The following is a 23,583-nucleotide window of genomic DNA, read 5'->3' on the forward strand; positions in this document are numbered from 1 at the left end:
TGCTAGTATTGTGGTTATTCTGAGTTGTGCAAAGAGTGAGAGTTAGTTGGGAAGATGTTCCTTCTTTTTTTAAGTTGAGGAGAGATTGAGAGATTTGCAGTTCCAAGTCTGAAGGGTGTCTAAGGGTCATAGTCTTGGGGTTCCACCAGTCTCTCTTAGAGCAGTAAGTCTGGTCTTATTTGTGAGTTTGAATTTTGTTCTACATTTCTCTCCCACTCTGTCCATGACCTACTATTGTGGTCCTGATCAGAGCTGTTGGTAGTGGTAGCTGGGTGCCATCTAGTCCTTCTGGTCTCAGGCTAGTGAAGACCATGGTACATTTGGTCCATTAGTCCTTTGGATTAATCGTTTCCTTGAGTCTGGCTTCCTTCACTCTTCTTTGCTCCAGGTGGGAAAAGATCAATTGTCGTATCTTAGATGGCCGCTTGCAAGCTTTAAGATTCCAGTCACTGCTCACCAAAGTAGAATGTAGAACACTGTCTATATGGTTTATGATATGCCGATTGACCTAGATGTCCCCCAAGACTGTGGTCCCTAGCCCTCAAGCCCAGTATCTCAGCCCTGGGAGGTGTATGTTTATGGCTAAGAAGTTTTCCTGACTGTTGTCCTCTGTGCACGCTATTGCATACGTGGGCATATTTGTGCCATGTACACACATATATGTACATGGGTGTACTTCCATTTGCCCTCCCATCCCTGTTCAAATGGTAATCTTTATGGAAGCAGATTGCCAGGTCTTTCTTCCGAGGAACCACTGGGTGGGTTTGAACCTCTGACCTTTTGGTTAGCAGCTGAACACTTAACCTTTGTACCCCCCACCAGGCTCCTTCATGCTTGTGCTAGTATTGTGGTTATTCTGAGTTGTTCAAAGAGGGTTAGTTGGGAAGACATTCTTTTTTTGTTTTTTTCAGTTGAGGAGAGATTGAGAGGTTTTTTGTTTTTGTTTTCCTAAGTAGAGGACATAGTAGAGAAAGCATAGAGCAAATTGTAGGAAAAAAGTGGGAGCACCCCCCCGATGCTGTCTTTTTCAATTGACCCCAGCCGTTCTCTGCATCTGTCTCCTACGTGCTGACACCACTCTTTCTTAGATGTTTTCCCCCCGAGTCTCCTAGAGTTAAGAGCCCTGAAACCTTTGAGGAGAAGGAGAAGGAAGGAAAAAACCCTGGGTCCCAGCACGGGGTGACCTTGGCCTCCTCAGACAGTTACCCCACAGATAGTGGGGTGGGTGTTCATGGAGGTTATGTCCCCAGTGGAGGGATAGTGGAAGTGTGGTGTTGGGGAGTTCCTAAATTGTGCAGATACTTGAGGCAAAGTTGAGGAGAGAGGGACAGATTTTCCTTGAACAGAAGATATAGTAAGTGAAGAGGTGAGACTCACAGGCGAAGATTTTGGGAGAAGAATGGTGATGGGGGGTCATCTTGTGGGGTTCCTTGGGAGGAGGCAGTAGGGCACTAGAGTGAGAATGGCTTCCCAGATGGGGAGACAGTGGAGTCCAGGGGAGAGGAGCTAGAGGGGGCTAAAAGAGTGCCTACTGGGGAGACCTCCTAGCGGGATTAGTGGGGATAATTTTGTGGGCAGAGGAGAGTAGTTTGGAGGAGATTTTTGTAGAGAAAGGGGGACACTGGAACCAGAGAGTGAGGAGTGCTTTTAACAGAGGAGATAGTTTTTTTGGGGTGGTGGGATTGGGAAGGTGGGTCTGCCTTCTTGCCTAACCCCTTTATCTCACTCCCTTGCCCTCCATCAGCCAGAGACCATGGCAGCCCTCTGACCCCCTCCCAGGCCGCAGCCACCTCATCCTCGCCGCCCCCTCCCCATCCCCGCCGGCCCCGGGGGCCCCCAGCTTCTGCCTGCGCTGTGAACCCCCCCAGCCGCCGGCACGGCCCCGCCCCCGCTGCCCCGGTGGTGGCCCACGGCCCCCCGGCTGCCTGTGGTCAAACTGGAGTCGCTGAAGCGCTGGAACGAAGAGCGGGGTCTCTGGTGCGAGAAGGGGGTGCAGGTTCTGCTGACGACGGTGGGCGCCTTCGCCGCCTTTGGCCTCATGACCATCGCTATCAGCACCGACTACTGGCTGTACACGCGCGCCTTCATCTGCAACACCACCAACCTCACAGCCAGCGACGATGGGCCCCCCCACCGCGGGCCTGGGGGCACCTCCGAGAAGAAGGACCCTGGCGGCCTCACACACTCAGGCCTCTGGAGAATCTGCTGCCTGGAAGGTAGGGTGGGTGGGGGGCGGCCTCTGCCTCCCCTCCCGCCATTTGAGCTCCTCTCCATCCACTCTTGCATGTCTCCCTGTTTCCTGGGTCCTCCTTTTGTGTCCCTTCTCCTCGGACATAGGGCCTCTTGAGCCTTCCCATTCAAACTCTGGATGCTTCTCCCTTTCTCTCCACTCCTCTGGCCATCCTGGCCCTCTTCCTGCATCCTCTGCCTCTGAGCCTCCCTGAGCATCCGGGGGCCTCCTCACCCATACCTTCTCTTCCCTTCATTCATCCCCCTTTCCCCCTCTTGTTCACCCCCTTAATTCCCTCCTGGCCTGGTCTTGCTGCACTTGGGGCTCCCCCTCCCTCAGTGTAAGGAGCCCTGGTAGTGCAGTGGTTAAACAGCTAACAGAAAGGTCGGTGGTTAGAACCCACCAGCTGCTCTGCGGGAGAAATATGTGGCAGTCTGTTCTTGTAAGGGTTACACCTTTGGAAACCCTATAGGGCAGTTCTGCTCTGTCCGGTAGGGTCTCTAGGAGTCGCCATCACTGGAAAGCAGTGGGTTCTGCCTCAGTGTACTGTGCTCATACCCCCTGCTTTTCCTCTTGTCCTTGGACCATTTATCTTTTATTATTATTGTTATTGTGTTCCATATTAAATGACAAAACACGTGCCATTTCTACAATTTTCACATGTACAGTTCAGGGACATTAATTACACCCATCATGTTTTTCAACCATCACTGTTCCCAAATTTTTCTATCATTCTCCACAGAATCTCAGTGTCCCCTAAACGTTGTGTCTTCCTTTATGGACCATTAATCCTGACCCTTTGGAGTCTCTGGGTGGTGCAAATGGTTAAACACTCTGCTACTAGCCCAAAGGTTGGCAGTTCAAACCCACTGAGGGATGCCTCGGAGGAAAGGCCTGGTGATCTATTTCCATAAGGTTGTTGTTGTGTGCCATCAAATTAATTCTGCCTCATAGCAGCCCTGTATGACAGAGTAGAACTGTGCTGTAGGGTTTCCTACGCTGTAATCTTTATGGGAGCGGATCACCAGGTCTCTTCTGTAGGACTCCTGGGTGGGTTCGAGCCACTAAACTTCCAGTCAGCAGCCCAGTGCTTGACCATTGCACCACCAGGACTCCTTTCTGTAGGATTTCGGCCATTGAAAACCCTCTGGAGCACAGTTCTACTCTGCACATGTGGGATCACCACAAGTCAGAATCAACTTGATTGCAACTAACAGCACCTTGACCTATCTCTCTGAATCCCCCACCACTGTCTTCTTCATCCCTTGCTTCTTCTCTCTTCAGACATTCAGTTTTTCACACATACTCCAGTTCTCCAAATTCCTCTGCCTGTCTTGCCCCTATTTGCGGTCCCTTCTTCAAAAAAAAAAAATTTTTTTTTTCCTTTTTCTTCAACCCCTCCTTCCCTTTCACCTCTTTGCTGGCACTGTTGCTCCCATGAAACTCCTTGCCTTATCTTGACATCATTCATGAATCGGTCCTCTTTTCTCTCTTGCTGCTTTTCCACCCTTAAGTCTGCCTGTCTTGCTTTTCTTCCCATTAGGGTCTCTCCCCCATTGTGGTCCTTTTCCTCCTTTTCCTTTACATCCCTTGACCTATCAGTCCTACATTCAAGCATTTTTCTACTCCTGCCTCATTTGATGCCTCTTTCTTTCTTTCCTTCCGTCCTTTATTTCTGGCGAAAATGTGCACAGCAGGGTATACACCAACTCAACAATTTCTGCATGTACAATTCAGTAACACTGGTTACATTCTTCAAGTTGCATTTGTCAGTTCGATCCCATAGAAATAGGTCTTTAAAAGAGCATAATGCTCAGGTAATGCTTCAATTCCTTCTTTCTTTTTTTTTTTTTAATAATTAATTTTATTTTGTTATTGTTGTTGAGAATATACACAGCAGAACATACACCAATTCAGCAGTTTCTACACGTACAACTCAGTGGCATTGATTACATTCTTCAAGTTGTGCAGCCATTCCTACGCTCCTTTTCTGAGTTGTTCCTCCCCCATTAAGATAAACTCACTGCCCCCTAAGTTTTCTATCTAATCTTTTGAGTTGCTGTTGTCAATTTGATCCCATATAGACAGATCTTGAAAGAGTACAAGGCAGACATTCTTTACTCGTTAAACGTAACTATTGTGTGGTTTTAAGAAGACTTCTGGGGGTATTTTTTGGTTTAAGGTTTAAAGATGATCTCAGGGCAACAGTTTCGGAGGTTCTTCCAGGCTCCAGGGCTCCAAGAAAACCTGGAGTCCGTGAGAATTTTAAATTCTGTTTTGTGTATTCCCCCTTTTGATTGGGATTCTTCTACAGAATCTTTGATCAAGATGTTCAGTAACATAAATGGGCACCATTCAGTTATTCTGGTTTCATGCAAAGGACACAGTTCATGGAGGCAATTAGATGCCTCATTTCTTGACTCTAAGACTTCTCTTCTCTCCTGACTTGCTCTCTCTTCGCATCTTCATTTTTGTTTTCTCTCTCTGTCTCTCATCCTGTCCAGCTAGATCCTTCTGCTTCTGGTCTCCTCCACTCCAACCCTCTTCCTCCACTGCTCCTTCTCTCCTGCACTCTCAGCTTTGCTGTTTCTTACATCTATGCCAAGCAGGAAGCATGGGTTCCAGTCCTACTGCGTGTCTGACTTATTGTGTGACTGCTGTCTTTTCACCTCCCTGAGCCTTACAGCCCTCATCTGCAACATGAGGGAGTGGGACTAGCCAATACCAAAGCTCCCCTTCTGGCTCCAAAACCAAACCCGTTGCCATGACGTCAACTCCGACTCATAGCGACCCTGTAGGATAGAGTAGAACTGCCCCATAGGGTCTCCAAGGCTGTAATCTTTATGGAAGCAGACAGTTACATCTGTCTCCAGCAGAGCAGCTGGTGGGTCCGAACCACCGACCTTTCAGTTATCAGCTGAGCACTTAGCCACTGCACCACTAGGGCTCCTTCCTCTGGCACCAACAGATTGAAATTCCCTCACATCTCCTTTCAAAAGAAAGAAAAACTGTTGCCGTCAAGTCCATTCTGACGCATGGCGGCCCCATGTGTGTCAGAGTAGAACTGCTCCATAGAGTTTTCAAGGCTGGAATCTTTTGGAGCAGATTGCCACCTTTCTTCCAAGGCACCTCTGGGTGGGTTTGAACTGCTTATTTCAGCCCAAACTGCTTGCCCCACCCAGGGACCTTTACTCGGGTTCAATTCTCAGCCAATGCACCTCAAATACAGCCAGCACCCATCTGTCATTGAAGGTGTGTTGCTGTGGTGCCCAACAGGCTTAAGTGAGCTTCCAGACTAAGGCAGACTAGGAAGAAAGGTCTGGTAATCTACTTCTGGAAACCAGCCAGTGAAAACCCTATGAATCACTACGGTCTGATTCTGCTGTGCACGGGGTCCCACGAGTTTGGGGCCGACTCAACGGCAGCTAGTAACAACAAACAGCACAACAAGCCAGGAAGGTTATTATTTAATTCTATGATGTGGGTCCCACCCTCCTGTCAGGATGGAGGAAACTGAGGCTCATTGGGGCTAAGCCATCTGCTCAAGGTCGCCCAGCTATGAAAGGGGACAGAGCCAAGAGAACTCAGGTCTGCGCATCACAGAGGTTACAAACTGATGTGCATGTCTATCATGCAGAGTGGTTGAAACTGAAACCCAAATCTGAATCAGTTGGCAACATTTGAAAATAGGGAGGCTTCACATTGAAAATCCGATTTCCGGCTTCTTTTGAAAAAGCAGAAGACTGCCATCACGGGGCCTGCCTTCTGTGGTGGCTATGACTGGCTAGGTCTGAGTAGCGGCTGTTTCCTCAGATCTGGTGTGGGTCTCTCCGTTTTGCCAGAGTCTCCACCACTCCCTATCCCCTCGCATCCCACCCACTTTTCTCCTTATGTTACCTGCTTGTTCCTGTGGGCATGTGAGTTCATGTCCATTGATTGGTCTGATCAAGCACCAGGCACAGGTCCAAGTGTGGGGCTTGCGTCATGAAACCCCTAGGACAGTGTATGGCATTCATTCATTCATTCAACAACCAATATTTATTGCATTTCTACTATGTGCCAAGCACTGTTGTCAATTTAGGGGATAAAACTAAAAAATAACCCATTGCTGTCAAATCGATTCTGACTCATGATGACCCTACATGTCACAGAGTAGAACTGCTCCATAGGGTTTTCTTGGCTGTAACGTTTATAGCTGAAAGGTTGGCAGTTCGAACTTGCCCCGAGATGCCTTGGAAGATAGGCCTGGCAATCTGCTTCTGAAAGGTCATAACCTTGAAAACGGAGTGCAGCTCTACTCTGCACATGGGGGCTTGCCATGAGTCAGAATTACAGTACCAATTTTAACAACAATAACAATCCTTAAGAAGCAGATCGCCAGGCTTTTCTTCTTTAGCACTGCTGGGTAGGTTCGAACTACCAACCTTTAGGTTAGTAGTTGAGTGCAAACCACTTGTGCCACCCAGGGACATTATTATGGGGATATAGCAGTGGGGGAAAGAAAACAAACAAAAATATTTCTGTTCCTGTATACCTTACGTTCTAGGGGGAGAGATAGATAATAAAGGACATAAATAATACATTTAGGGTGTTTGATAGAGCTAGGTGGTAAGGTGAAAAGGGGGCAGAGAAGGAGGTGGGAAATGTCAGGGGTATTTGTGTGAAATTGTAGATAAAGAGGCCCAGGAAACTTCACTGAGAAGGTGATGTTTAAGTGAAGGTCGGAACAGAGTGGGAGGTAGAGCCATGTGGATATCTGGGGGAAAGGACTTCAGATCATGGGAACAGCCAAGGCAAGAGCCCTGAGGTAGGAGTGCACCTGTGTGTTGGAGCACTGTTGGGGAACCAGTGTGTCTGGGGCACAGTGAGTGAGGGGAAGTGTAGCAGGAGGTGTACTCAGAGAGGTAACAGGGTCCCAACCTTGCAGGGTCTTATCATCCTTTGAATGTACATTGCTTTTCACTCTGAGATGGGAGCCACTGAAGGTTCTTGAGCCAAAGAAGTGACATGAGCTGACCTAAACGTTAACCTGATTGCTCCTGCTGCTGTGTGGCCAGATGCCTGAGGGGAAGGCAAGAGGGGAAGCTGGAGGTGGCTTGTCTAGGGAAGGAACAGTGGAGCTGGTGAGAATTAGCTTGAATTTAGAATATATTCTGAGACCGTGGGTAGGAATTGCTGACAGGTCAGTCGTGGGGCATGAGAGAGAAAGGAGCCAGGGGTGGCTCTAAGGCAGGGTTTGCACCCTCGACCCTGTTGACATTTTTGGGTGGATAATTCTATTTTGTTAGAGACTGCCCTGTGCCTTGTAGGATTATTAGCGGCATCCCTGGTCTCTACCCACTAGATGCCAGTAGCATCTTCCTTCCTCCTCCTCCAGTTGTGACAACTAAAAATACCTCCAGCCATGACTAAATAGCTCCTGGGGGGCAAAATTGCCCCTAGTTGAGAATCACTATTTATACAGCTTTGGCCTGAGCACCTGACAGTGGAGGAGCCATTCTTCAGATGAAACAGCAGATATTTAATTTAATTTAATTCGAGCTTACCTCACCTACTTGATTATAAGGAGGAATAGCATGAGCTCAGTTTTGGATATGTTAAACTTACAAACCGAAACCAGTCCAGTTGTCACGGAGTCAACTCCAATTCACGGCGACCCCAGAGTAGAACTGTGCTGCATAGGGTTTTCAGTGGCTGATTTATTGCAAGTAGCTTGCCAGGACTTTCTCCTGAGGCACTGTGGGTGTTTTTGAACCGCCAACCTTTTGGCTAGCAGTCAAGTGCTTAATCGTTTGTGTCACCCACAGATTGCCCTACAGAGCAGTTCTACTCTGACACATATGGGCTTGCCATGAGTCGGAATCAACGTAATAGCAACTAACAATGATATTACCAAAAGGCTGGCCACTCAAACCCACCTAGAGACCCCTGGGAAGAAAGGCCTGGCAATTTCATTCCAAAAGATAACAGCCGCTGAAAACCCTATGGAGCAGTTCTACTCTGTAACAAATGGGGTTGACGTGAGCTGGACTTGACTTGATGGCAATTAGTTTGGTTCTGGTTAGTGGCCCAGTGCCTAACCATTTGCGCCACCCAGAGACTGTTAGATTTATGATGTTTGTTAAGGTATGCCTGATATCTGATGATGATGATATCTGAGGTATCATCTAGAACCGGAATCAGCAAACCTTCTCTGTAAAGGGCCTGCTGGTAAATATTTTAGGCTTTGTGGCCCCTACAGTCTCTGTCACAACTGCTCACCAAAGTGTCACAGACAATACATAAGTGAATAAGCATGACTATATTCCAATAAAACTTTATGAACAAAAGGTTCTGTAGGTTGCTGGCATAAATGGTTTGCACTTGACTACTAACCTAAGGGTTGGGAGTTTGAACCCACCCAGGAGGACCACAGAAGAAAGGCCTGGTGATCGGCTTCTGTAATGATTATAGCCAAGAAAACCCTACAAAGCACAGCTCTACCCTGTAGCACATGGGGCTGCCATGACTCAGAATCGGCTCAACAGCAACGGGTTTGGTCTTGGTTATGGACACCGAAACTGGAGTTTCATATAACATTCATGTGCCGCAAAATAATTACTCGATGTTGATTTTTTTTTCTCAATCATTAAAAAAAAAATGTAAAATCCATTCTTCTCTGGATTTGGCAGGCTGGATTTGGCCCATGGGGTCTAGTTGGAGATATATGAGTCTGGAGTTCAGCGGAGAGTCTGGGCTGGAGATATAAATTTGGGGGCTGATGGTGCACAAATGAATGAGGTCACCCAGAAGGTGAATAGAGACAGAAACAAACAAACAAAAAGGTGGTTTAAGGGCTGAGTCCAAGGCCCCTACTGTTGGCCATCATGTCTATTCCATCTCATAGAGATCCCATGTGACAGAGTGGAACTGCCCCATAGGATTTTTAAGGCTGTATTCTTTACCAGAGCAGATTGCCATTTCTTCCTCCTGAGGAGCAGCTGATGGGTTCAAACCATCGACCTTTTACTTAGCAGCTGAGCACTTGACCACTGTGCTGCCACCATTCTTTTGAGACTGTGGCAGGCCACTATTAAAAGGTCAGGTATGGTGCTCAACTACCATTACTGGACATTTGATCAAAGAGTCAATAGAAGAATCCTGATCAAAACGGGGAAAACGCGGAACTGAATTCCGAATTTTCATGGACTCCAGATTTCCTGGAGCCCTGGAGCCTGGATGAACCCCTGAAACTATTGTCCTGAGATCATCTTTAAAACTTAAAAAATATCTCTGAAGACTTCTTAAAAGTGAACAATAAAAATTAACTAGTAAAAAATGTCTGCCTTGAGCATTGTGCTCTTTTAAGATCTATCTATATGGGATCAAATTGACGATAGCAACTCAAAAGATTAGATAGGAACCTCAGGGGCACTGAGTTTATGTTAATGGAGGAGGAACAGCTCAGAAAAGGAGCGTAGGAATGGTTGCACAACTTGAAGAATGTAATCAATGTCACTGAATTGTACATGTAGGAACTGTTGAATTGGTGTATGTTTTTTTGCTGTGTATATTCTCAACAACAAAAAGGTCAAGGAGATGAGAAGCACCCAGGAAAGAGAGCTGAGAAAGGAGTGGTCACTGAGGTTTGAAAAACTAGGCAACTGTGTGCCCTGGAGGCCAAAGAGGGTAAATGATTTAAGGGAGGGACAAGAGAAGGCCTACTTTATTGTTACTATAATTGTCATTCATGTGTCACTGGATACACATAACAACCTTGTGAAGCACATCCTATTATTACCCTATTTTCTAGAAAGAAGCCCTGATGGCACAATGGTTAAAGAACTTGGCTGCTAACCGAAAGGCTGGTGGTTTGAACCCACCCAGCCCTCAACAATTCTCAAAGTGGGGTTCCCAGACCACCTGCAACAGCATCTCCTAAGAACTTGTTAGAAATGCAGATTCTAGGGCTCAATCCCAGACCTAAGGGACCCTGGTGACACAGTGGTTAAGTGCTTGGCTGCTAATCAAAAGATTGGTGGCTCAAACCCACCCAGTGGCTCTGTAGGAGAAAGATCTAGTGATCTGCTTCCATAAAGATTTAAAAAAAAAAAAGATTACAGCCTAGAAAACTCTGCAGGGCAGTTCTGCTCTGTCACATGCGGTCGCTGTGAGTGAAAAATGACTCAAGGGCAATTAAGAAAGCAACACACAACAACCTTCTAGAAGAGGAATCAGAGAGGCTCAGGGAAGTGAAGTACCTTGCCTAAGGTCACACAGTGAATATGCAGTCGGGCCTGCATTTGTGTCCAGGTCTCTTTTGTTTCCTAGGAGAACAAAGCTAAACCCATCAGTTGCTGTCAAGTCAATTCCCACTCCTGGTGACCCCATGTGTGTCAGAGTAGAATTGTGCACCACAAAAAAGAAAACCAAACAAAGCCATGCTGTTGAGTTGATTCTGACTCATAGACCTGTAGGACAGAGTAGAACTGCCCCATAGAGTTTCCAAGGAGTGCCTGGTGGATTCGAACTGCCGACCCTTCGGTTAGCAGCCCTAGCACTTAACCACTACACCACCAGGGCTTCCTATGCTCCATAGAGTTTCCTTTTTTCATTATGGCAAAAACATATATAACGAAACATTTGCCAACTCAGCAATTTTTACATGTGTAATTCAGTGACGCTGATTACATTCTTCATGTCGTGTAACCATCCTTGCTATTCTTTTCCAAATTATTCCACCACCATCAACAGAAGCTCAGGGCCCCCTAAGCAGTAACTCCCTTTTACCCTCGCCCCTCACCCCTGATAGCCACCAATAAGCTCCGGTCTCTATACATTCACGTATTTCAGTATTTGTCCTTTTTCAACTGAGTTATTTCGATCAGCATAATGTTTTCTAGGTTTGTCCATGTTGGGGCATGCAGCAGAACTTCATTTCCCTTTATGGCTGAGTAATAGTCCATTGTCTGCATATACCACATTTTGTTTATTCATTCATCTATTGATGAACACTTAGGTTGTTTCCACTCTATAGGCTTTTCAGTGGCTGATTTTTCAGGAGGAAATGACCAGGCCTTCCTTCCAAAGCACTGCTGGGTGGATTTGAACTGCCAACCTTTAGGTTAGTAGTTGAGCACAAACCATTTGTGCTGCCCGGGTCACGGCCTTGAAAACCCTACAGAGCAGTACTATTCTGCACACATAGAGTTGCCATAAGTTGGAATCGACTCAAGAGCAAGTTTGGGTGTTTTGGTTTGTATAAAGCCCCTGGACGCTGCAATTAACGTACTCGGCTGCTGACCAGAAGGTTGGCGGTTTGAGTCCATTCAGAGATGCCTTGGAAGAAATCCCTGACAATCTACTTTAGAAAAATCAGTTATTGAAAACCCTGTGTAGCACAGTTCTACTCTGACACACATGGGGTCACGAGTCAGTCGACTCCATGACAATTGGTTGTGGTTTATAGAAAGCCCAGTGCCAAACACTTTGCATGCCTTATTATCTCCTCGAATCCTCACAATCACACCAGGGGGAAAGTATTTGTCTTAGTTATCTAGTGCTGCTATAACAGAAAACCACAAGTGGATGGCTTTAACAAACAGAAGTTTATTTTCTCACAGTTTAGGAGGCTAGAAGCCTGAGTTCAGGCTGCCAGCTCTAGGGGAAGGCTTTCTCTCTCTGCTGGCTTTGGAAGAAGGCCTTGTCTCTTCAGCTTCTGTTTCCTGGTTCCTCGGAGCTCTCCATGTAATACGGCATCTAGTATCTTCCCTCATCTCTGCTTGCTCAGGATACTCCTTTTATGCCTTGTAAGAGATTGACTCAAGACACACCTTACACTGATCCTGCCTCATTAACGCAACAAAGACAACCCATTCCCAAATGGGATGATAACCACAGGCATGGAGGTTAGCATTTACAATACATTCTTTTGGGGGCACACATTTCAATCCATAGCAGTATTATTACCACTCTCATTGGTCAGAGCAGGAAACTGATGGCCAGAAAGGGGAAGTGACCCAGCCTGGGTCACTCAGTCTGGAAGGGGCAGAGCCAGGGCTAGAACTCACTTCTCCACAAGTTCTCACTCCAGCTCGAAGGCTCTCAACCCCGCCTACCTAGTTCTGGGCAAAGCAGACCCCAGGGGAGAGTCTGGGACATGTCACCATCATCCCTGCTTATTAGAAGCTTCCAGACCAATTGGGTCAGATAATATAGTGAGGCATATGGCATATGCAGAGAGTCTCTGGTAGCGTAGTGGTTAAGCACTCACTCCGCACCTCACCAGAATTCTGCAGTTTAAACCCACCAGCTGCTTTGTGTGAGAAAGATGTGGCAGTCTGCTTCGGAAAAGATTTACAGCTTTGGAAACTATATGGGGCAGTTCTACTCTGTCATATAGGGTTGCTAAGAGTCAGAATAGACTTGATGGCAATGGTTTTTTTGGTTTTTTTTAGGCATACTTATGAGTCCCTGGTTTGGGCAAACTGTTAATATGCCCAATTACTAGCCATAAGGTCAGCAGTTCAAACCCACCCAGAAGTGCCTCAGAAGGAAGGCCTGGCAATCTGCTTCCAAAAGGTCCCAGCCTTGAAAACCCTATGAAGCACAGCTCTACTTTGCACACATACGGTCACCATGAGTTGGAATTGACATAACAGCTGCTGATAACAACATCAGCGGCATACCTTGCATTCTCTGCTTGACTGTTTCATGAAATTTCATTGACGTCTCACTGAAACCCTATAACGTCATGTTATCGTCCTCATTTTCCAAAGGAGGAAGCTGAGACTCAGGGAAGTTCAGGTCCCCAATGCCACACAGCTGGGAAGTAGTAACTTGGGATGTGAGCCTATAAAGCATCATTTCAGAACCCACGCTTGTAACCACCATAATCGCCAAGTCCTACTGCCTTAAATATAAAAACAGAACCAGTTGCTCCAGAGTGGGATCGGGCAAACTCTCCAACTCTCTGTGCCTCGGTTTCCTTGTCTGTAGGGATTCCATTACTGCCTACCCCCTAGTATTGAGTGAGCTAAGATCTGCCAAAGTATGTCCAAAGTATACTTTGGACATGTCAGGAGGGATCAGTCTCTGGAGAAGGACATTATGTTTGGTAAAGCACAGGGTCAGCGGAAAAGAGGAAGACCCTCAATGCGATGAATTGACACAGTGGCTGCAACAATGGGCTCAAGCATAACAATGATTGTAAGGATGGCGCAGGACCGGGCAGTGTTTCGTTCTGTTGTACGTAGGGTTGCTATGAGTTGGAACAGACTCGATGACACCTAACAACAACGAAGATCTGCCAAATGCTTACAATAGTGCCTGGTATGTGGTTAGCCCTCAGCCCATAATGGTTATCATTATTACTGTCACCACAAATCTGTTGAGAGATTCTACATGCCATGTGCTTTACTTGCTCAATCTCATTTAATTAACATTGACCCTTTGAGAGGGTTATTATGATCTCATTCACAAAGGAGGGAAGAGAGCCTACAATCTTGCTAAACATACCATATTGAGTGTGCTGATGGGTGAGAGTTTGCCCTTGGGAGTTATATATTCATTCATTTGCTCATTTCTTCATTCATTCTTTCTTTCTTTAAAAATAGTTCTAAGCCCCTACTATGTGCCAGGTAAGGAGCCCTAGTGGCATAGTGGTTAAGTGCTTGGGTGTTAACTGAAAAGTCAGTTGTTCAAACCCACCAGCTGCTTCATGGGAAAAAGATGTGGCAGTCTGCTTCCGTAAAGATTTACAGCCTTGGAAACCCTATGGGGCAATTCTACCCTGTCCTATAGGGTCATTATGAGTCAAAATGGACTCGACAGCAACTGGTTTATGTGCTAGGTAGGCAGGAGTCCCTGAGTGGCACACACAGTTAAGTGCTCGGCTACTAACCAAGAAGTTGGTGGCTCAAATCCATCCAGAGGACCCTTGGAAGAAAGGGCTGGTCATCTACTTCCAAAAGGTCACAGCCATTGAAACATATTGACTGATGATCACCTGAGCACTTAATTGCATTCCATGCAAAATGCTAAATCTTTTTACCTGGATCTGATCCTCACAACCACCCTGTGAGGTAGGTCCTATTATTCCCTTGTCATAGATGAGGGGGGTCTCCTGGTGGTGCAAACAGTTAACACGCTTGGCTGCTAACTGAAAGGTCGGAGGTTCGAGTCTACCCCAGTGGTGCCTCAGAAGAAAAGTCTGGCAATCTACTTCCAGAAAGTCAGTCATTAAAAACCCTATGGACCAAAAGGTCAACAATTATTCAAAAGCAAAGATGAGAAGATAAAAGGATCAGGGAAACTAGAGCACTGGAAATGGAACAACTAGTACGCAATTAAAGAGAACATTGACTTATTGTGAAAAATGTAAGTAATGTCACTGAATAATTTGTATGCTGTTGTTGTTGTTAGGTGCGGTCGAGTCAGTCCTGCCTCATAGCGACCCTATGTACGACAGAATGAAACGCAGTCCGGTCCTGCACCATCCTCACAATTGTTGTTATGCTCAAGCCCATTGTTGCAGCCACTGTGTCAATTCACTGCATTGAGGGTCTTCCTCTTTTTCACTGACCCTCTACTTTACCAAGCATGATGTCCTTCTCCAGGGACTGGTTCCTCCCAGTAACATGTCCAAAGTATGTGAGACGAAGTCTCGCCATCCTTGCTCCTAAAGAGCATTCTGGTTATACTTCTTCCAAGACATACTTGTTCATTCTTTTGACAGTTCATGGTATATTCAATATTCTTCACTAGTACCACAATTCAAACACATCAATTTTCTTTGGTCTTCCTTATTCATTGTCCAACTTTCACATGCATGTGAGGCGAATGAAAACACCACGGCTTGGGTCAGGCACACCTGAGTCTTCAAGGTGATATCTTTGCTTTTTAACAATTTAAAGAAGTCTTTTGCAACAAATTTGCCCAATATTGTTAGTGGATGCGTTGTTTGATTTGACTGCTGCTTCCATGGGTGTTGATTGTGGATCCAAGCAAACTGAAATCCTTGGCAACTTCAATCTTTTCTCCGTTTATCATGATGTTGTTTATTGATCCAGTTGTGAGGATTTTTGTTTTCTTTATGTTGAGGTGCAATCCATACTGAAGGCTGTAGTTTTTGATCTTCATCAGTAAATGCTTCAAGTCCTCTTCACTTTCAGCAAAAAAGGTGTGTCATCTGCGTAACACAGATTGTTAATGAGTCTTCCTCCAATCCTGATGCTGCATTCTTCTTCATATAGTCTGGTTTCTTGGATTATTTGCTCAGCATACAGATTGAATAAGTATGGTGAAAGGATACAACCCTGATGCACACCTTTCCTACCTGTAAACCATGCAGTATCCCCTTGTTCTGCTGGAACAACTGCTTCTTGGTCTATGTACAGGTTCCTCATGAGCACAATTAAGTGTTCTGGAATTCCCATTCTTTGTAATGTTATCCATAGTTCGTTATGATCCACACAGCCTAATGCCTTTGCATAGTCAATAAAACACAGGTAAACATCCTTCTGGTATTCTCTGCTTTCAGCCAGGATCCATCTGACATCAGCAATGATATCCCTGGTTCCACGTCCTCTTCTGAATTTGGCCTGAATTTCTGGCAGTTCCCTGTTGATATACTGCTGCAGCCACTTTTGAAGGATCTTCAGCAAAATTTTACTTGTTTGTGATATTAATGTTATCGTTTGATAATTTCCACATTTGGTTGGATCACCTTTCTTTGGAACAGGCACAAATATGGATCTCTCCCAGTCGGTTGGTCAGGTAGCTGTCTTCCACGTTTCTTGGCATAGATGACTGAGCACTTCCAGTGCTGCATCTGTACAATTTTGTCTAGAAATTGTCAAATGAGAACCTAATTTGCTGTGTAAACTTTCACCACAAACACAATAAAGTAGTATTAAAAAAAGAAAAAAGAAGCCCTGTGGAGCACAGTTCTATTCTGAAGCACACGGGGTCACCATGAATCCGAGTTGTTGACTTGATGGCAACTGTTTATAGATGACGGGACTGAAGCAGTTTGGCCTAAATCATGCCCAAACGGTCAGAGAATAACTTAGCAGTGGAGTTGACTTCATACTCAGGCAGTGTGACGCCAGTAGCCAAGTGTTTGGCCACAGAAGGACAACAACAACAGTATCTGTTGCTTGTGACTCTTGCGAACATCAGATGAGTGAGTCCACCTGGGAAGCACTTCACAAATGTTAGTTCTCACTGGTATTAAAAAAAAACAGACCAGTTGCTGTGGGGTCAGCTTCAATTCACGGCAAACAATCCAATTCAACTCATGTGTGTCAGAGTAGAGCTGTGCCCCACAGGGTTTTCAACGGCTAATTTTTTGCAAATAGATCACCAAGCTTTTCTTCCAAGGTAACTCTGGGTGGACTCAACCCTCCAACCTTTCCGTTAGCAGCCAAGCCCATTAATCTTTTGCACCACCCGGGGACTCCATTTATTGGTATTACTCTCAGCCTTATATTCCTCCTTCCCGTTTTTTCCTCCTTTATCCCAATTCCTTTCTCTCCTTTCCTTTGCCCTGTTATCATCTGCCTTGAATCTCCAGTTCTGCTATCCTTGTATTCATTCATAATTTACTTCTTTCTTTTCATTCATTCATTCATTCAAAGCCCATTTCTTGAGGCCTCCTGTTTGCCAGGCACAGTGTCAAGTGAAGCAAGGGACACACAGAGGGATCCCGGCCCTCTGCCCTCCCCTCCAGGAACTCCCGGCTCAGTGAGGACGAAGAAGATCCCAAAACGACACAATGCATGTCAGAAAGGGGCTAGCACAGGGAGCTGTTGAACCCGGGAGAAGGAAACAGAGCCAACCTTGGTGGGAAGAGTGTGTGTGTGTGTGTGTGGTCAGAGAAAGCTTCCTAAAAGAGGTACCCCTGAACTGTACACTGAAGGTAAGTGTTCCATCAGTGAAGAGTGAGAATGGAGTGGTCCACAGGAAGAGCAAGGGCCTGGAGGTTGGAGAGACACACAGAAACTATACCCAAAGATGAGAAGAAAGGTTCTCAAAGGCTGTGAGGAGGTGAATCTGAGTGGCAGAAGAAGGGGACTATGGGATGGAAGAAGGGAGTGAGATTGCATGACCCCTAGAGGAATACTCCACCCATCAAGTGCCTCTTTTAACTTCAACCACTCCATCTCTCTCCGGAGGGTTCCAGGCACAGGATTAGGATTCCCCTGGATGGTGCACACGGTTAAGTGCTTGACTAAGAGCTGAAAGGTCGGCAGTTCAAATCTACCAGCCTTTCCAAAGGAGAAAAGATGTGGCAGTCTGGTTCCGTAAAGATTTACAGGCTTGGAAACCTGTGGGGCAGCCCTGCTGTGTCCTCTGGGTTGCTATCAGCTGGAATTGACTCTGTGGTAATAGATTTGGTTTGGGGTTATACACAGGTTAAGATTGCCCTGGGTGGTGTGAACGGTTAAGTGCTTGACTACTAGCCAGAAGGTTGGCAGTTCAGACCCACCCAGAGGCCCCTGAGAAGAAAGGCCTGGCGATCTGCTTCCAAATGTCACAGCTTTGAAAACCCTGTGGAGCAGTTCTACTCTGACACATGGGGGTGCTATGAGTCAGAATCGACTCCATGGCAACTGACAACAACAACATGCATGGGATCAGTAGTCCCTGGGTGGCCATGAGTCAAAATCGGCTCAAAGACAATGGGTTTTTTGGGTTGTACAAATGGGTAATGCCTTTGGCCACTAACCAAAGGTTGATGACTGAAACCCACCCAGAGGCCTCTTGGAAGTAAGGCCTGGCAATCTGCTTTGGAAAAGTCACAGCCTTAAAAACCCTACGGAGCAGTTCTATTCTGACACATATGGGGGAGCTATGAGTCGGAATTGACTCCATGGCAACTAGTTTGGTTTATGCATGGGATTGAAGAGACTATAACTCCCGTAATTCACTGGGGCTGCTCTCCTCACAACTGGCTTTGAAACTTCATAGGGTCTCACGGGAAATGTCTTCATTGCCCTCTACCTCTTTGTTTTGCCACGCGTTTTCAGATTTGTCGGCAAGTTTAGAGGTGAAGAGTACCTTGAAATTATCGAAACCAACAACCTCATTCTTAGAGCAGGGGAAACAGAGGCCCAGAGAGGTTGAATTACACAGGATGAAGGTCCTTGTGGCCTTCTAATGAGTATCCAAAGGTGTTAGCTCCTCGTTTTTTCTTTTTTATTAAACAGTAGGGGAAACCGAGACCAAAACCCAAATCCAAACGCTTGCCTTCAAGTTGATTCCAACTTACCTGACCTCGAGTGTTTCAGTACAATTGTGTTCCACAGGGTTTTCAATGGCTGTGATCTTTCAGAAGTAGAATAGATTCTCAGGCCTTTCTTCCGAGGCGCCTCTGGGTGGATTTGAACCTCTAATTTTCCTATTAATAGCTCAGCACTTAACCAATTCCACCAACCCGGGGCTAAACTGAGACCAGAGAAGTTGAGGGTTTGCCCCAAATCCTGGGACTGGATTAGGAGCCAGGACCTCCTGTCTCCCATTCAGCCTAGAGGGAGATGGGGTTTGGGGAAGTGGAGGGTTTTTTCTCAAGACGGGGGGCTGTCCCACCCCCCGACTCTGAAACCCCCACCATCACCCCCGCCCCTCCAGGGTTGAAAAGAGGCGTCTGCGTGAAGATCAACCACTTCCCGGAGGACACAGACTACGATCATGACAGCGCGGAGTATCTGCTCCGTACGTGGGGGTACTGGGCGTACAGGGGGCCTGCGAGTCCTGGAGAAGGGTTAGGGGCCGGAGAGGAGGCTGGCACTCGCATAGACACAGGGAGTTTAGCATCGCAGCCAATTCAAGTTCAGACACTGAGATCTCTGCTTCCGGATTGGCTCAGCAGTTCCTCTCCTGCCCCTTCCTCTCGCCTTGGGGCGGGCTGAGGGGGATCCTAGGTGCTGATTGGCCACCCGCTCCCTTTGGCGCGCGCAATAACTCTGAGCTATGATTGGTTGCGGATTCGGGGATTGCAATCTGTGGCGGGGACTGGCCACTCGCTGGAGCTGGCTGGGGAAGCCTGCGCTGCGATTGGTAGCTGCCGGGGGAACGTGGTAAATCCTGAATTGTGATTGGCTGCGGCTTTAGCCAAAGATTCAGAAATGGCAAAATCTGGTCGCCTGGGGTTTGGGGGGTGAGTGGAAAGGACTGCAGAGAAGGAGAAGGAGAAGGAGGGAGTCCGAGGGAGAAAGAGATTGAAAGAGAGAGGAATATATGTGTGTATGTATCTATCTGGCTATATGTACATAGAGACAGCGAGATAACTAGAAAAAGCCAGGCAGAAAAGGAAGAAGCGAAAGAGAGAGAGAAAGAAAGACAGAGGGATAAAGAGAGGAAAGTTATAGAGAGAGGAGAGAGAGAAAGAAGAGGAGCGAGAACAGACACAAATAACTACAAAAAGCCAGGTAGAAAAGGGAGAGGGAGAGAGAAGAAGACGGAGGAATCAAGCGATGGAAAGACAGAGAGAGGGGGAAATTTTTGCATATTTATGAAGAGAGAGAAGAGCCAGACAAAAGGGGGACGACAGAAAGATTGAGAGTGAGAGATTTGATAGAAAGAGGGACTTGAAGGGAAAGAGATGGGCAGACGAGAGGGAGAGAGGAAGGAGGAGAGGGCAGGCAAGAAAGAAAAAGAGAAAGGGGAGGGTCATCTAGAGAAAGGAGAAGTTCATAGAGAAAATAGAGAGCAAGAGTGATTTGGAGAAATAAAGAAGGAGGAAAAATTCCTAGGAGCCAGAAAATGGACCGAGAAAAGGACAGAAACAGGGAGACAGAATCAGACTGAGCAATAGGAAAATTTTTTTTCCTAAAAAGGAACGAAAAGGTGGGGGGGGGGGGGAGGAGAGGACAGACAAAAACTAGAACCGAACCAGAGAGGGAGAATGAGAGAAGCAGCTAGAAAGGAGGACGATAAAGCGCAGGAGGCGCAGCGCGCTCGAGCGCATTGGCACCCTCTCTCCCTCCTCCCCGCAGGCGTCGTCCGGGCCTCTAGCATCTTTCCCATCCTCAGTGCCATCCTCCTGCTGCTCGGGGGAGTGTGTGTGGCTGCTTCCCGGGTCTACAAATCCAAGAGGAACATCATTCTGGGCGCAGGGATCCTGTTCGTGGCAGCAGGTGAGAGGCAGAGGGAGGGGGCTGCGGGTCGGGATGGCCCATTTGCGCGCGAGCGCGCGTTTGTGTGTGTGCGCGCGCGCGTATATGCAAAGCGACTCTGCCCCGGGTGCCTCCTGGGGCCTGGAGCCTTCCTAGCTTCTTCCCAAGCTCCATCGCCACCCGCCGGGCAAGGTAGGTGTAGCCTTGGCGCCGTTTTCCGGAGGAGTAAACGAAGCACCCACAAACTCCTGGCCCGTCATCAGGGGCGCCGGGCGATTAGGTTCCAAAGCAGGGCAGGAGCTTGGGAGAGGGGGTGGGGCCTTGGGACAGAATTGGGGTCTTGAAGCTAGAAGCTCAGGGCGGGGCATCGGGGGGCGGGGTCAGGAAAGGGAGAAAGTCCTTTACACGCCCAAGGGAAGCCTGCCTTACTTAGGGAGCGCGACTTTATAGATCCTGGGGGATCCAAGGAGTGGCTGGCCCTAGGGGCTCGTCCTGGGAAAAAAAGGGCTGGATCAGGGAGACTGGGTGGGCCTGGGTTTGATGCCTATTTGGGGAGGGGCAGCTAGAAAAGAAGGGGCAAGACCTGGCAAGTTGGAAGCCACTAAGGGCGTAAACAGGCAACCTGGCTGACTCAAGAGACTGAACCGAAGCCAGAAGGCAGGGCTTGACCCTGTCAAGAGTTAGGGTCCAGATCAGCGAGGACTGGCAGACTCAAAAAAAGGAGCCCTGGTAGTGCAGTGGCTAAAGCGCTCGGTTTCTAACCGAAAGGTCAGCGATTCGAACCCACCAGCTGCTCTGGAGGAGAAAGATGTGGCAGTCTGCTTCTGTGAAAGGTTACAGCCTTGGAAACCCTATGGGAAAGTTCCACTCTGTCCTGTACAGCTGCTATGAGTCGGAATCCACTGAGGGCAACAGGTTTGGGAAACTCCAGGGCACAGAGCCTTTTTGAAGGGGCGGAATCCAGCGGAGAAGGAGTAGAATTTGGGGAGATGGGCCTGGGGATGTCTCTTGGAAGATCTGAAAGGTGGGACTAGCCAGACCCAGGGCAGGTGGGGGGGGGGGCGGAGAGCCTAATGTAGACCTGCAGCGATTGGGGGTTTGGCAAACTGGAGGTAGGGCATAGACCAGAAAGAAGCAGGATTGGCGGGATATGCAAAAATAAGAGCGAATTTTAGACCACCAGAGGGAGGGCCTAGGATAGATACCCAGGCTGTGATTATATCATGAAAGGAAGGTTTAGATCAGCAAGAGGCAGAGCCTGGACAGACAGACAGGGATTACGTCCTTAACAGAGTTTAAACGAGCAGAGGGTGTGGCCTGGAGAAAAATCGCGATGATACTATTAAGGGTGGAGTTGAATCAGGCAGGGAGGAACCTGGAGGCCCGGGCGAGGATCTTTCATCCAAGGCAGGATTTAGACCTTCTGAGGCGGGGCTTGAGCCAGCCAGGGCCTAAACCATCCTAAGTAGGGCCTGGCCCAGATGGGGCGGGTCCTGGAGACCCAGCCCAGGATCCGTCATTGAAGGCCAAGTTTACACCATGTGGGGCAGGGCCTGGACCACCTGGGGTGGGTCGGAGGAGACCTGAGCCAGGATCGTTCTTTGAAGGCAGAATTTACACCAGCAGGGACCAGGCCTGTACCTTCAAGGGCAGGGCCTGTTCCAGCTGAGATGAGTCCTGAGTAAGCTGGGGGCGGGGCCTGGACCAGATGGAGAGGAGTTTAGACCAGCCCCGGAAGGTGTCTGAACCCCAAAGGAGCAAGACCTAGACTATCTGGGGGTGGGACTTGGACCAGCTGCAGTGGACTTTAGACAGGCTGGTCATTCCCTAGACCATTTGGGGGAAGTGCTAGACCGCCTGGGGGGAGGTTTGGAGACCCAAGCCAGGATTGTTCATCAAACGCAGAGTTTATATCTTTTGGGGCGAGTCCTGGACCAGATGGGGAGGAGTTCAGGCCAGCTGGGCAGGGCTTGGACCACCCAGGGCTTGGACCATCCAGGGCAGGTCTGGATATGAGGTGGGTCCTAGACCATCTGGGGGGCCTGGACCAGCTGGGGCGGAGTTTAGACCACCTAGGGTGGAGTTTACACCACATGGGGCAGGGCCTGGGCCGACTGGGGCAGAGTTTAGACTGTTTTGGACCTGGCTAGGCCACCTCGGACGGCACCTGGACCTTCTGGGCGGGCGGGCAATGCGGGCCCCCGGGGGCAGGGTGGGGGCGGGGCCGGGGCCGGGGGTGGCCTCGAGGCTCCCTTCTGCCCGTCCCCGCCCAGGCCTGAGCAACATCATCGGCGTGATCGTGTACATCTCGGCGAACGCGGGCGAACCAGGCCCGAAGCGGGACGAGGAGAAGAAGAATCACTACTCGTATGGCTGGTCCTTCTATTTCGGCGGGCTGTCATTCATCCTGGCCGAGGTGATCGGAGTGCTGGCAGTCAACATCTACATCGAGCGCAGCCGTGAGGCGCACTGCCAGTCTCGCTCGGACCTGCTCAAGGCCGGCGGGGGCGCCAGCGGCAGTGGCGGGAGCGGCCCCTCGGCCATCCTCCGTCTGCCCAGTTACCGCTTCCGCTACCGCCGCCGCTCCCGCTCTAGCTCCCGCTCCAGCGAGCCGTCGCCGTCGCGGGACGTGTCTCCCGGCGGCCCCGGGGGCCCGGGCTTCGCCTCCACGGACATCTCCATGTACACGCTCAGCCGCGACCCTTCCAAGGGCAGCGTCGCCGCAGGGCTGGCGGGCGCCGGCGCCGGCGGCGGGGGCGCAGGAGCGTACGGCGGGGCGCCAGGGGGCGCCGGAGGCGCGGCGGGGGGCGCGGGCGGCGAGAGGGACCGCGGGGGCGCGGCAGGCTTCCTCACGCTGCACAACGCCTTCCCCAAGGAGGCGGCAGGCGGCGTCACGGTCACGGTCACAGGGCCTCCCGCTGCGCCCGCGCCGCCCGCGCCCCCAGCCGCGCCCGCCCCTGGGACCCTGGCCAAGGAGGCCGCCGCCTCCAACACCAATACGCTCAACAGGAAAACCACGCCGGTGTAGGGGCTCGCGCGCAGGGAGACGAGGGGGCGCGTGTCCGGGGCGCGTGCGCGGGCGCGCGCGCAACAGGGCTGTCGGGGGCGCCCCCCTTGAGCGCGCTGGAGACTGCTGGGCCTTCACCCCCACCCCGCCCCCCTCTCCCCGGGTCACCCCCCAACCTGCCCTCCGAAGCAGGGATCCCGAGGGTTGGGGCAGGGAAGGGGCCGTGGGGAAGGAGCGTCGTGTTTTAT

The 23,583-nt window shown here is 48.9% G+C and overlaps 1 protein-coding gene across 1 annotated transcript; it reads left to right on the plus strand.

Moving 5' to 3' along the window:
- The first annotated feature begins 1,942 nt into the window (after positions 1 to 1,942).
- On the plus strand, positions 1,943 to 23,356 carry CACNG8 (calcium voltage-gated channel auxiliary subunit gamma 8). Its single transcript, XM_064293452.1, has 4 exons — positions 1,943 to 2,216; positions 18,842 to 18,925; positions 20,209 to 20,349; positions 22,602 to 23,356. Exons 1-4 carry the CDS (start codon positions 2,039 to 2,041, stop codon positions 23,354 to 23,356), a joined length of 1,158 nt encoding a protein of 385 aa, XP_064149522.1. The 5' UTR covers positions 1,943 to 2,038.
- The last annotated feature ends 227 nt before the right edge of the window (positions 23,357 to 23,583 follow it).

The sequence above is a fragment of the Loxodonta africana genome, chromosome 11 (assembly GCF_030014295.1).
Source record: "Loxodonta africana isolate mLoxAfr1 chromosome 11, mLoxAfr1.hap2, whole genome shotgun sequence".
Taxonomy (NCBI): Eukaryota; Metazoa; Chordata; class Mammalia; order Proboscidea; family Elephantidae; genus Loxodonta; species Loxodonta africana.

Excerpts from the sequence above, each read along its gene's own strand:
- CACNG8 (XM_064293452.1), top strand. The coding sequence starts at position 2,039 with ATGACCATCGCTATCAGCACCGACTACTGGCTGTACACGCGCGCCTTC. Across the intron at positions 2,217-18,841 it reads GAGAATCTGCTGCCTGGAAG|GGTTGAAAAGAGGCGTCTGC; the intron begins GTAGGGTGGGTG and ends CCGCCCCTCCAG. Across the intron at positions 20,350-22,601 it reads GATCCTGTTCGTGGCAGCAG|GCCTGAGCAACATCATCGGC; the intron begins GTGAGAGGCAGA and ends GTCCCCGCCCAG.